The sequence below is a fragment of the Protopterus annectens genome, chromosome 15.part0 (genome assembly GCF_019279795.1).
Source record: "Protopterus annectens isolate FY-2018-M chromosome 15.part0, PAN1.0, whole genome shotgun sequence".
Taxonomy (NCBI): Eukaryota; Metazoa; Chordata; order Ceratodontiformes; family Protopteridae; genus Protopterus; species Protopterus annectens.
Window position 1 is genome coordinate 252,346,581 of NC_056749.1, and position 13,000 is coordinate 252,359,580.

Sequence of the window (13,000 nt, forward strand, 5' to 3'; positions counted from 1 at the left end):
TAACATTCCCTATCTATGAACAATTCACCATTCTTTTACGGAACCCAACAAGAGTATTTTTTAATTATATACCCCACATATATATTTTTATACCATATATTTAAAATCTTTCCATTGTTACTGAAAGTCGTTGATACTTAAAACTCATCCACTGTCTACTGACAGTTTTTTTTATTTATTAACACAGTATCTGTCATTCTTCCTATATAAATACCGTTACATTACTATTATGTAATGATAATTAAATTGTTTAACTATAGTATAATTATCCGCAGGCAAAGTTCCTAAGTCCCCTTACCGATGTTGTCCATTCTAAATTCCTTCTCAAGTCTAATATTTTCATGTGTCTATTTAGAGGTATGGTTTATATAGTAACTACCAACCTGTTTATTTCCACTACATCTTCTTTAGGGTAAATCACCTGTTATTTCCTAAAGTCGTTTCTATGTTTAATGGGAAAATAAACACCACTAGTTACGGTGTACAAATCACTAATGTTGCCACCTGTTTACCAAAGTATTTGTCATGCATATTTTTCTCATTTATATTTATGTTATTCCCTGTAAGTGTACCTTTCTTGTTAAAAGTAATTTTAACCCTCGCCTTACTTATTTAAATATAAAGTATTAATAACTAATTGGGCATAATGGGTAACGGTGTTTACTATCAAAAGTAAGTGGAAACTTGAACCCTACATGTGTCATTCTTAGACTATTATTAAACTATAGGTATGGAAGGGTCTCTGTTTAATACTTTTCTATTTTAAAAAATATATATATAACTAATGAGATACCTTATTCTATCACCTACATAGACTTTTTAATTTTAATATACATGCTATAGAGCATGTTTCGTTGAGCCCTGGTGTTTTATTCGCTTCTAAGCATAACTGCCAGTTAAGTTCACTTCTTTCCAACAAAATTTAATTATACTATCATCCATATATTTTCTGTTGCCTACTAGGTTATTAACATTTGAGATGATCTTAAATTTAAAACTGTGTCCCATATTTCCATCACAATGTCTAGCAAGTGCATTGTCCATCCTCTTCTTCCTAATTAAATACAGGTGTTCATAAATCCTGTCTCTCAGTCGGCGGTCGGTCTTACCGACATAAAATGCTGGACATTGTTCACATTGTGCTAGATAAACAATTGACTTAGTGTTACAGATGTATGTTAAAGCTTTCCTTCCTAATGATAAAGTAATTCTCTCTGTCAATATAATGGCAGTATTTACATGTACCACATTTTCGTGTGCCTGTGTTGTTCTTAGTAAGTCTATATGCTGTTTCTAACAATTGTTTTAAATTGATGCCCCATCTAAATGCAATGGTAGGTAACTCACCTATTTTGTTGAAAATGTCTTTATTGTTAATAATGACCAATACTTCTTTACTGTATTTTGAATATCCACTGCTATAGGGGTATATGTTAGAATAAAAGAAAGTGAAAAGTTTCTTCTACAATTTATACTATGTTCAGTTGCATCTATAACCAACGTTTTATCTACCCCTATTACTGGCTCTAAACTTATAGTTGTACTAGTTGTAACTGTAGTACAACTGTCTAAAATAGGTTTGTAGATACCCAAAGTCCTCTTAACTTTCACTTCTTGAAAAATGTTGGTCAAAAAGCACTCCGGGTATCCTCTGTGCTTAAACATTCCATAAAGTAAGTTACATTCTTCCTCAAAATCCCTTCCTATACTCACCATTCTTGCCGCATGTACCAGTTGCCCCTTGACCACTGATTTTTTTCTGGTGTAATGGGTGCAAACTGGTAAAGTGCAAGAAGGAGTTTGAATAAGTGTCTTTCCTATAGATTTTTGCTATATACCTACTTTCCTGATTGTTCTTATATAATTCCACATCTAAAAAGTGGATTTTTTGTTCTTGATAGTTCTTAGTAAACTTTAAAAAGTGACTTGTGTTTAAATATTCTACCAAGCTGTCTGCTATGTTTATGTCACCCTCAATTAATATAAAGATGTCGTCCAGGAATCTTGTGTAAAATATAATTATTTCTTTCCATTGAGACTGGAAAACAAAATTAGTTTCCCAGTAGGCCAATACTAAGTTTGCAAAACTTGCCCCTACCGGGGACCCCATGGCGACACCTATTTTTTGTAAGAACAACCTGTTATTAAATGTAAAGTAATTATTTTTCAAAATAATGTCCAACAATTGTTCCACTAATCTGGTGTCATTCTCTGTTGCTCCTTTGTTCCTACTATATTCTGTTACCCAATAAGTGCCTAAGTCCTGTGGTATAGATGAATATAAATCACATACGTCTACTGTCAAAAAGTTGTATTCCTTGTGAAAAGTTAGATTGTTTAATTGGTCCAAAAAGGAATACGAGTCTTTACAAATTTGTGGCTCCCCCTCCATAATTTTTTTCAATATTAGGTCAACAACTTTCGCACATGGGTATGTGACAGATTGTCTTGCATCTATTAAAGCTCTAAAAGGTGGATCATTCACCTCTTTATGTATTTTTGGTATTCAAAATACTTGTGGTAATCTAGGTGCCAACATAGTTAGGTAATGATTCAGTTGTATATCTGTCAACCCGTCTATAAAAAGGTCGCCAAGAAACATTTTAATTCTATTATATGCTATGTTAAGCTGATTCAAACTTACTTCCTCGTAAGTATCTTTTTCTAGGACCGTTAACATCTTCCTATTATAATCCTCTTTGTACATCACTACTAGTCCCCCTCCCTTGTCAGGTTTCATAAATCTAATCGGGAGGGACTTAACTGTTTTTAATAAATACCATTCTTCATTAGTGATGTTCTTCTTATTCCTAGTGTACTTTTGTTTGTTAACAGCCACTAATTGTCTAAAATCATGTTCACATAGCATTTCAAACATGTTAATAATAGAATTACCAGGTGGATTAAATGTACTGGCTACCCTTAATTCATTATCATTATACGATGAATTTCCCATTAAGACAGTCAAATTTAGTTTTCGTATAAACAGTTTAAGGTCAACCAAAAGTTCAGTTATGCTGACTTTATTAGCTGGTACAAATGTTAGTCCCTTCGAAAATAGTTCGACTAAGGTGTCTTCAATATGAAAATCCATATAGTTATAAATTTTAAAATCTTTTTTCACTGTTCAACACTATATTGCATGGTGGAAAAATTAATTCCTCTTGGTGCTTCGAGTGTTGTATCTCTTGTTGGGTGGGTACTGTCGATTGGTGTTCCAATTGTTCCCCCTCCCCCCTCTGTAGTTTTTTTGCTGTTGGTGTTGTTGTGGCTGTTGTTGGTGCCATTGGTTTTGATTAAAATTTGAGGGGTGATATTGCACTTGCTCTTGTTCATTGTAGCCACTGTTTGTGTCTCTATTGCATACTTCGGGTAAGTTAATATCCTCGTTGATGTAACTTTCACTGTTATTCTCGCCACCTTCAAAATACGTACTCATTTTTTCATTAGTTACTGTTTATGATTCGGTTCTTACTGCATACCCTCTATTTGTAAATTGTTCCCCTCTGTTCTTAATTATATTGTTCTGTGAACTTGGGGGGTTTGGGTACGCAGTACCCTCAGCATAAGCTTTTAGGTCTCTCGGCAGTTTTTTCACTTTGGTACTTTTCAATTTGTCCAGTTGTTGGGCAATACTGGTGAAGATACGGTTATAGTCATATTCATACCAACTAAATACTATGTCCGATTTTATTTCCCTCTCCAAAGTTAAAGTTTCTGTGGCCAATTTATTCACCATTAGTTGATAGTGTTTTACCATGCATTTCAAAAGGTCTAAACCCTGGTTGTTAAACAGTTCGACAAGTTCATTATGAAATTCAGACCCCTCAATCAAACCTGTAGGGTATGAGCAATATCTCAACCCTTTTGGTAGTATTTTCTCCTTTAAACATTTGTTAAAATAATTTAGTTCCAGCTGAAGCTTTTTAATTTTCAACAGTTTACTTTCAAATAGTTTCAATTTGTCAGACAGTGAACTGTTCTTTTCATTAGAGTAAAAGGTAATGTTACTTGCCTGCGGGTTGTCAAGGTTAAGTTCGTCACTTAACCAATTTGTTATGCCCTGTTTAACATTAATGCCTGGTTTGGATACAACCCTATCGTTGTTTGTTGTCCCATTGTTGTCCACTCGATTTAATCCATTAATAGGGGTATTCTCCTGTTGGGCATCCGTTAGGTTATGGGAAGAACTGGGTTTGTTCATCTTTTGGTTTGAAGGCCCTGCTTCATTAGTATCCATACTGCCAATATTCTCTTTCAGCCTAGATGCTAAATCCACTTTTTCTGTTAAACAATCCAAACGTTGATTCATTATTTGGGGTATTCTCCTGTTGGGCATCCGTTAGGTTATGGGAAGAACTGGGTTTGTTCATCTTTTGGTTTGAAGGCCCTGCTTCATTAGTATCCATACTGCCAATATTCTCTTTCAGCCTAGATGCTAAATCCACTTTTTCTGTTAAACAATCCAAACATTGATTCATTATTTCCAGGAGTTGGGTCAAGTTACCCGTCTCCTGTTCGTCGCTACGTGCTGATAAGTCCATATCTGTGCATTGGTCATCGGTGCTGTTTTATGAAACCACAAAAGCACCAATGAACGAAAAACAAGCTGAAGAAAAACACGAAAACACCAGCTACCAAACGCATGGTACTCTCGGCAACTTTAATATATTGTAAAATGTCAATCCACCATGATAAAAAGTGGCCACTTATTCACTTAGTAAAACTCTAAGTAAGACCAACCAAATAAATGTTGTTAAGCAGAACCAACCAAGTTATTGCTGAAAAACGCTTTTCGGACGGATACTATCCGGACTTCTTCAGACAAACAAAGCCACCATAATCAACTACTTTTAAATACTAGCGGCTGTTTTCAGCAGCCTATCAAATACAAACATTCTAGTTAAAAAATTTTAAAGTGAGATTGAATATTGTATTTGTTGAAATTTTTACTTTTCTATTTCATATGAAAGTATTTTAATGTGTCTGGTTTTAAACTAATTACCTAAACGTGAGAATGTTAGAAAAGAAAATATCACTTTAAAAATGTGTTTAACTAAAATGTTTGTATTTGATAGGCTGCTGAAAACAGCTGTTAGTATTTAAAAATAGTTGATAATTTTAAAATAGGATGACCAAATATGTCATTTCTAGCTTTACATGCAAGCAAACCTGCTATAAGTTGATACAAAGGTGTGTCTGGCATATAGCACTCCCATTTGCTATACAGAACTGAGCAAAAGAAATGATTGGATGTAATACAAAATAGAATAGACATCGATCTGATGTCACCCCTAACTTCATAAAAATCATAAAAATCTTTTATATTGCTACATGGCTTTTGTAACTTAATACTTTAAGATGTTTCAACAAAAGAGCTATTTCATTGAACAGGGAGACGCTCGTCTTTTGACTTCAAGGTAGAGAAACGGGAGATCGATCAGTACTTAATGCGACAGTTCATCGGTTCTAGGACACTTGTCTTGAACATGTCAAACCTCGGGATATACCCAGTGAGAATGTGAAATCTCAGATGTAATAAGATTATCCATGGATAGTATGTGGATGGACACAAATGTTGTTAATATTATGATTTATACTACTGTGAAGGTGCGAGCTGAAAGACAACGAAGCTTGGATACAGTTACCTCCCTGAAGCTGCCTACACAGCAAAAAACAGCTCAGCATTGGCTGAAGCGTGAATATCTCAGTTTTAGGACCTTAACATAGGCTACAGCAGCCTTTGAGGATGATTGGATATTAGAACTAAGAACACATGAGAATAGACTCTCTATTCATTAAGTCTCCAGCTAATTTTAATATAGGAAGACATTAATGAAGGAGATGAATCCACCCCTAGAAAATACGGAGGTGTGTCAGCAATAGGGGACTTTCATTGGCCTTGATAATTTTAAAACAGGATGACCAAATATGAAAACGGATTGGATGTAATTTGGATATAAGGACTCCCATTGGTCAGTTAATCGAGAAAAATTTTTATTTAAGTAGAACTGGTGTCCCGTGTCTCTTAACGATCTGATGAAGATTTTTTTTAAAAACGCTTATCGTTTGTGAAAGAAAAGGGATTTTTATTGTCATTTTTAACCTTGAAGACATTAAAACCTACTTTTAAACGGAACTTTGGTCAATATTTTGTGGATAGCGTTACCCAGCTTCAGGTTTCATAACTACAAACACCATGTTTGTAACTTCAGCCTAGGTGGTTTGTCTGCCGTTGTTTTTGCTACAGTTTAAGACTCAGTCAGCATTACCAGCACAGAGTTAAAAAATAATCATAAACTACTACTACTTTGTAAAATCAAACCATTCTTAACAGCATAGATAGATCAAAATCTATAGGTTGACATGCATATTATTTATTTATTTATTATTGCTATTTTTTTATCTGAAAAGAAGGCTAATATTATTTAACATTTTAAATTGGCAAAGTTATGGTTTCCACCTCCAAATATCCAGATTGCTTGAGCCTACTGCCAGTGAAATATCATTTTTTATAACTTTATTTGACTAAGTTGTGTGTATTCAGGTAAATGGCGTGTGTGGTCCCCAAGCCCCTTTGAGCATGGTAGCAGTAATACCACACCAGGAAGAAAGCTGTACAGAAGTGGAGAATTCTGCCAGCCTTCCCAATTAAGAGAGAGACAGAGAGAGAGAGAGAGAGAGAGAGAGTGTGCGTGTGTGTGTGTGTGTGTGTGTGTGTGTGTGTGTGTGTGTGTGTGTGTGTGTGTGTGCGTGTGTGTGTGTGCGCGCGCGCATGCGTGCATGAACATAACCTGTTTGCATAGCAGTAACTGTTGAGTAAAGGGGCCAGGAGAGTTACCCAAAGACTCAGCTCAGTAAGTGATAAATATGCAGTCTTAATCTGGATGAAGATGTCAGACGCTCATAGTTGGGATAGCAGTGCATATTCCTGTTATGAAACAACAAAGCCAGTACACAAGTAGATTCTGTATTTATTCTCTAGCGCCTTGGCCACAGTAATCCTTCAAGGCTTACTGTGGCCGAGGTGCTAGAGAATAAATACAGAATCTACTTGTGTACTGGCTTTGTTGTTTCATACTGTGGTGTAGCAACTTGGTTTTATTCCTGTTGTTGTTCGTCATATTCCTGTTATGCTCTTGGGTGCTGGTTGCATTTGGCAAATTGGTTATTGACTCAGATTTGTATGCACTTTAATCAGTTGGATACTAGTGGTAGCCATCAAACCTATTTGGGACAATGGAGTGGATCCCAGGACCAGATGTCCAGTTCCTTACATACCCAGGTAATACACTGGGTAGCAGTGGTGGGATACAAATGCCCATCAGTGACACTCACCTGTTACACATTGGTGGCAGTGCCAGGCTTCTATTACAAATTGGTGGCAGTTGGTGAGATTACTGGAACTGAGCTTATTTAGCCTGAAGCATCTTTGTCACTAAAGGTGCAGGACTTCGGTAAGCATATCTGTCAACTGTTGAGAGTTTTGCAAAATGTTCACAATTTTTCTCATATTTTGTTGTGCTCCTCATAAAATATTTTATAAGGGGTTATCGAGCATATGTTAATGAAACGTCCAGCTGCTCAAGAGTACTTCAATGACCAGACTTTTTGCATTGGTATCTGTTCGATTTACAACTGGCATATGGATTGGGCTGTCCAACCAGTGTGCATGCTTGTGAATAATAATGAACCTTTACTGCATAGTAAGATTTAATATTGTAAAAACACTGCATTAGCTAACATGCATTACTTTCATTTGAAATTATTAAGTAACCTTGTTCAGTGTGAAATCAAGTTCCTAGCTGACTGCAATATTCCAACAGGTGGAAAGGGATTGCTAATAAAGTGAATGGTGGTAATAAAATGAGTTTGGGTCAGACAGTCTTTATGGGTGGGGGTGGGGGATTACAGTGTTGGGCACATTTCAATCAAAAACAGTTTTACAATAAAAAAGAAAGGATTAAGACAATAAATCCCTGCAAAGTTATTAAATCCTTTATCTTCTTCTATCAAATATTTTCAGTCAGTTTCATTATTTACACCCTTAGGACTCACTGTATTAAATCATAAAACATAAATTATTTATTTGCATAACAACTGGTCCTGTGCTGACTTACCTTCCATTATATTAACCTGACATTACACCAAAATTTTGACTTTTAAGCCTACAGTATTACTTGTATGCAAATTAGAAAAATGCAAAGCTCAATAACTTTAAATTTTTGTTTTATTATCTTTAACACGCTGTTGCAGTTTTGTTTTAAAATCCCTACTTATTTGTCCATTATATCACATTTTACAAGAAGGCAAAGTACCTGCCACACCTATCATGTTACAGTTAAACCTACCTCCACTTTGAAAGCTAGTATTGTTTATTGCTGGAGAATTCATGAAATAAAATTTGACAATATTCCTTGACATGGTTTCCATGTTTCAGGATGAGGAATTATCTTCAGCCTCATGAATAAAGGAGGCACAATCAGTGACTGGACGCAGAGGCATATGAGAACATGTTCTTGCTAATGACTTATAGGTGTATGGCTTAGATGAATGGAATGACAATTAACACCCAGGATGAAAAAAAAGCAGAATACAAAATGATGTTGGTACATTTCCGAAGTATCTGCAATAAAACTGAATCTTCATCAAGTTAAAACAACATGATTTTCCTTCTTATGATATAAATCTGTTTCCTATTAATGAGTGAGTATTTGAAAAGCTAGAGCAAAATTATTTTTTTGCTCTTCAAAACCTTGCTCAGTGGCTCCATTTTTGAAACCCAGTCTGTGTATGCATTACAGGAGCATGAGAACCAAGCATTCCTAGCTGGCCAAAAGTAAAAAGGCCCATTCTTTCCTGCCCAGGAATTCTGACCAGCCATTTACTCCCTCTGAGAGTCAGGTGGTAATAGGTAGGCCAGCTTATTGGTCCTGGGGGCAACCTACTATCCCCATAATGTAATCAGCCCTCCACCTGGGCAGCTCTGCTGAGTCCACTATTGCAGTTTCTAATGGGGAAACATACCTACACATGCATGATTCCATTCTACTTGGTGCTAGGAACTGTGACTGTGCAGGCATGGCTGATTCAATCTCCAGTAGATAAAACCTAGTGCCCTCACAAAATGTCACTGTTTTGGCAAACCAGGCCACTTCCCTTCTCACAGGATGGGTGAGCGAGCAGCAGCTGCTCACTTCCAATATTCCTCAACCAGGTCCTACAGGTGCTTGAGCTGCTAATCAAACTAGGATCAATTCAAACTAGAGTTACCTATGCCACAGGCAGGGCTTTATCTGCCTATACCACAGAGCTAACTCACAACCAAATGATCGTTAGTTATATTTCTACTATAAAACATTTTCTGACAGATAAGTGGTAGTGGTCATAGTATTCTTTATGGTTGTGGGAAGTCTCGTGGACTTATATATCATTTACTGTGTAGACTTCTACCTTTCACAATAAACACGTGGTGCTAACAAACAGTTCTGCCTCTGTATATAACATTATTTGCAATGTTATAAATTGTTGCTGCAAGCTGCAACATGAAGTTGATTTAAGTTACCGTAAATTCTGTTTGCAAAGATTTTGGGTTTGCAATAACATCTCTGAGCTGTTGCCTTGTCAAGACACGACTGGCTGATTGCAGGTACTCCACAGCTGCTTTTTCACGAGGAGTTGGCACAACATTCAAAGGCTCTGTGTTTCCCAGTATACTCATATCCAGAGTGAGAGAGACATTTGAGCCCCGTCTAAAAGAGAAGAAAATAGTTTCTTGTCACTTTTAGAATAGTTATGATTTCAAAAATGAATGACAAACAGAATTTAGAAAGGTTTGCAGACTTGACTTTTCTCCATCATCTATATGAAATCTAGTCATTGCTGTTAACAGATTGGTCTGGCATTGCAAAGATAAATGGTGGCTATCTACTGACTGAAAGCAATTACTGAGTTTGTTTTTGATTCTTAACAAAAACAGCATGAGCACAGACTAATGAAGTAATCAATCAAAACCAAAACTTTAGGATTCTTTTTCTTTTTTCAATAATGTTTATTTATTTTTACAATATAACAGATGAGACACTGAGATGTTGCTTATACAAACAGAAATAATTGGATGTTACACAAATGTTCTGCATTCAGGTTAAAACAAGAGGAAGTAAACCAAACAAACAATCTTATTTACACTATATACATAGATGCTTCCACAATTCAACAGAATACAACAGGTTATCTCTATATGCTTAATATAGGTAAATTCTTACAATCAAATAACTATTTCTGTAGTTTGCTTAATATAGGTAAATTCTTACAAGCAAATAACTATTTCTGTAGTTTATGAATGCAAGACGATGTGAGAATTCTTAATTATGATGGAATAGTTTTATATGTGGTAACTTATGCAAGTATGATATTAAAAATCTGTTCCCAGAGTTTGTAATATTTAATATTTTGGGTTCCTTTGTTAATTGTTATTTTATGGACTAGTATATGTTTAATCGCTAATACCCTAAAGTTCTCCTAAGAGTTCTTGCTTGGATTAAGCCAGTTGATAGCTATATAAAGTTTCATTAAAAGGAATATAGTGACCAGGATGATTGCTTGTTTTTGGATATGTTATTTGGAGGGATGTGTAGTATCATAAATTCCCAGGTGAGTGTAGATGTTTGATAGCCCATCTTTTGCAGTTGCAGTTTCAGGGAGTTCCAAACTTTGAATACACATTTACAGCTCCGGAACATGTGGAATAGGTCAGCCATTTAACTTTGCAATGTGGACAGGTTGGGGAGCTATTAGAGTTAAATTTGTGTAAGATAGTAGGTGTGTAGTATGCATTATTATATATCATGAGTTGGGTAAAAGCCAGTTTTTTAAGGGATATAGATTTTCTTGTTAAGCTGATTGCTTGAATCAATTTATTAATCAGTAGATGGAAGGTTTTTCCTCCAATTGTCCGATATGAGTATATCTTTCTGGAATTTAATGTCTTTAATCATTTTGTAAGTACATGAAGTATATTTTTTGTTTAAGAGGAGAGTCTTCCAAAGTGAGTTACAGCCAGGTTGCTATGTCCTCATTATTAACGATGGTGTTATGGAGATAACTCGTACACAATTCTTTAATCTGTCTCAGTATCAGTAAATATGATTTGGGGAGGTTCCGTTGTTTTTTTAATTCTTGCGCCGAGCAATTTAAGTATGGGTATATGTCTTGTATGGTTATGTTTATTAGGCAAGGGAAGTGTTTTAAATCTAACATCTGATTATTAATTTTAAGGTTAGGGTTTTTATGTAAGTGTTGTAATAACATCATGGCTTGTATCAGGTTTAATGATTTAAATAGTTTTTGTGTTAATACGATGGAATATTTAAGGGGTTCTATTAAATTATAAGATTTCATTAGGTTGGTGTTTAGAAATGGTAATGCTTTGGGGTTTATATCCAGGCTTTTGGCATGGTTATGGTATATTTTTAGCCAGTGTGGGTACCAAGATTTGTCCATTGGGTTGTGTTCCGCAATTCTCAAGATTCTATTGGTGCTTATAATTAAGTAGTATGTTTCAAAGTTTGGGAGGTCTAGGGCACCTTTGTTTTTGGGAGTCAATAATTTATCATATGAAATTCTGTTTTTTTTAGGATCCCAGATAAATTTAGCAAGTTCAGTGTGAATCTGCTTGAAAAATTTCTTGGGTATGGTTATCTGGAAGGACATGAAGATATATAATAATCTAGGTAAGACATTCATTTTTATTATCGACACTTTGGCCAAGAATGGTAGTTTAAGATTTATCCATCTATTCAGGTCTAGTAGGATGTCATTCCATTTGTGTTTTATATTATTTGAGTAAAAGTCTTTGTTGTTTGTAGAGAATGTAATACCTAGGTATTTGATTATTCCTTCAGTTTTTATTTTTCCTACCAGTGATAGAAGAGAGAAGGGTTTAGGGGTTTTTAAGGGGAAGATGTTAGTTTTTTTGAGGTTCACTTTGTAATTCGATATTGTCGAGAAGCCCTCAATAGCAGATAGTATTTTCTTTATATTCGAAATTGGTGTGGTGCAGTAAATATTAAGAGCATCAGCAAATGCAGATAAGATTTTGGTGTTATATATTATACATTTTGTTTTATATTTAAAAAGAGAGGTTCTAGATATAAGTTGAATAGTAGCGGAGATAAACGGCATCCTTGACGGGTTCGGTTTTTGATTGGGATTCTTTTAGACCAGGTTTTGTTTATATATAACGATGTATAAGGGTTATTGTATAGTATTTGTAAGGTTTGGATACATTTTTGGGGTATGTTAAAGTAGGGTAAAATTTGGAATAGAAATTTTGTGTTTACTCTATCAAAGGCTTTATGGGCGTCAATAATAATTGTATATATGTTTAAGTTGTTTTGGTTAGCATCTTTACCACTTTCTACCTAATAAACTCTTTCTGCACTTGCTTTTAGTCCTTTTTAATTTAATTGCATTTTTAAACTGTGGTTGGTCTAATATTGCTGCATACTCAAGTGTGCTAGCTTGCACTGCATGTGAATTGTTTTTTACTACTGTTTTTGCTACTTTTCTGTATAAAAAAAAAAAAAAAAAAACTGTAAGCCTGTTTCCTACCTTTCCTGTGACTAGTGTTCCAGATACAGATTTGCTGTATCCTGGACTGTATGTAAGCTTCTTAGTCCCCCAAGCCTTTCTGTGCTGGAGGGAAGCCTTCTAGCTTATCAGTGGGAGTGGTAAGCACTAGGTAACCTGTCTACCACATAAGTAGTGGTTCTGGCCCAGAATTTGTAGTTACTGGCCGTTTGGGCAATCTCTTCCATCTCTCTCAACTTTCTGATTTGAAAGCCTGTATTTGCACTTGTTTCTGTCCTGTAACTCATCTAGTGCAGATACAGATTCTTAGTTTTAGCACTTAAATTTGCTTGTTCATGCTCAGCAATTGTTCAAAACGTGTAAGCACTAAATAAGCTACTAATTACTATAGCACTTTATCTTCCTCATT

General features: G+C 35.3%; 1 protein-coding gene across 2 annotated transcripts in view; it reads right to left on the reverse strand.

The window, feature by feature from the left end:
• Positions 1–13,000, reverse strand: part of PTPRR (protein tyrosine phosphatase receptor type R) — a 1,539,596-nt gene that overhangs the window by 665,364 nt on the left and 861,232 nt on the right. For both annotated transcript variants that reach the window (XM_044057006.1, XM_044057007.1), the window contains exon 6: positions 9,566–9,752. In XM_044057006.1, coding sequence (XP_043912941.1) covers positions 9,566–9,752 — 187 coding nt within the window. The remainder of the gene's footprint in view (positions 1–9,565; positions 9,753–13,000) is intronic.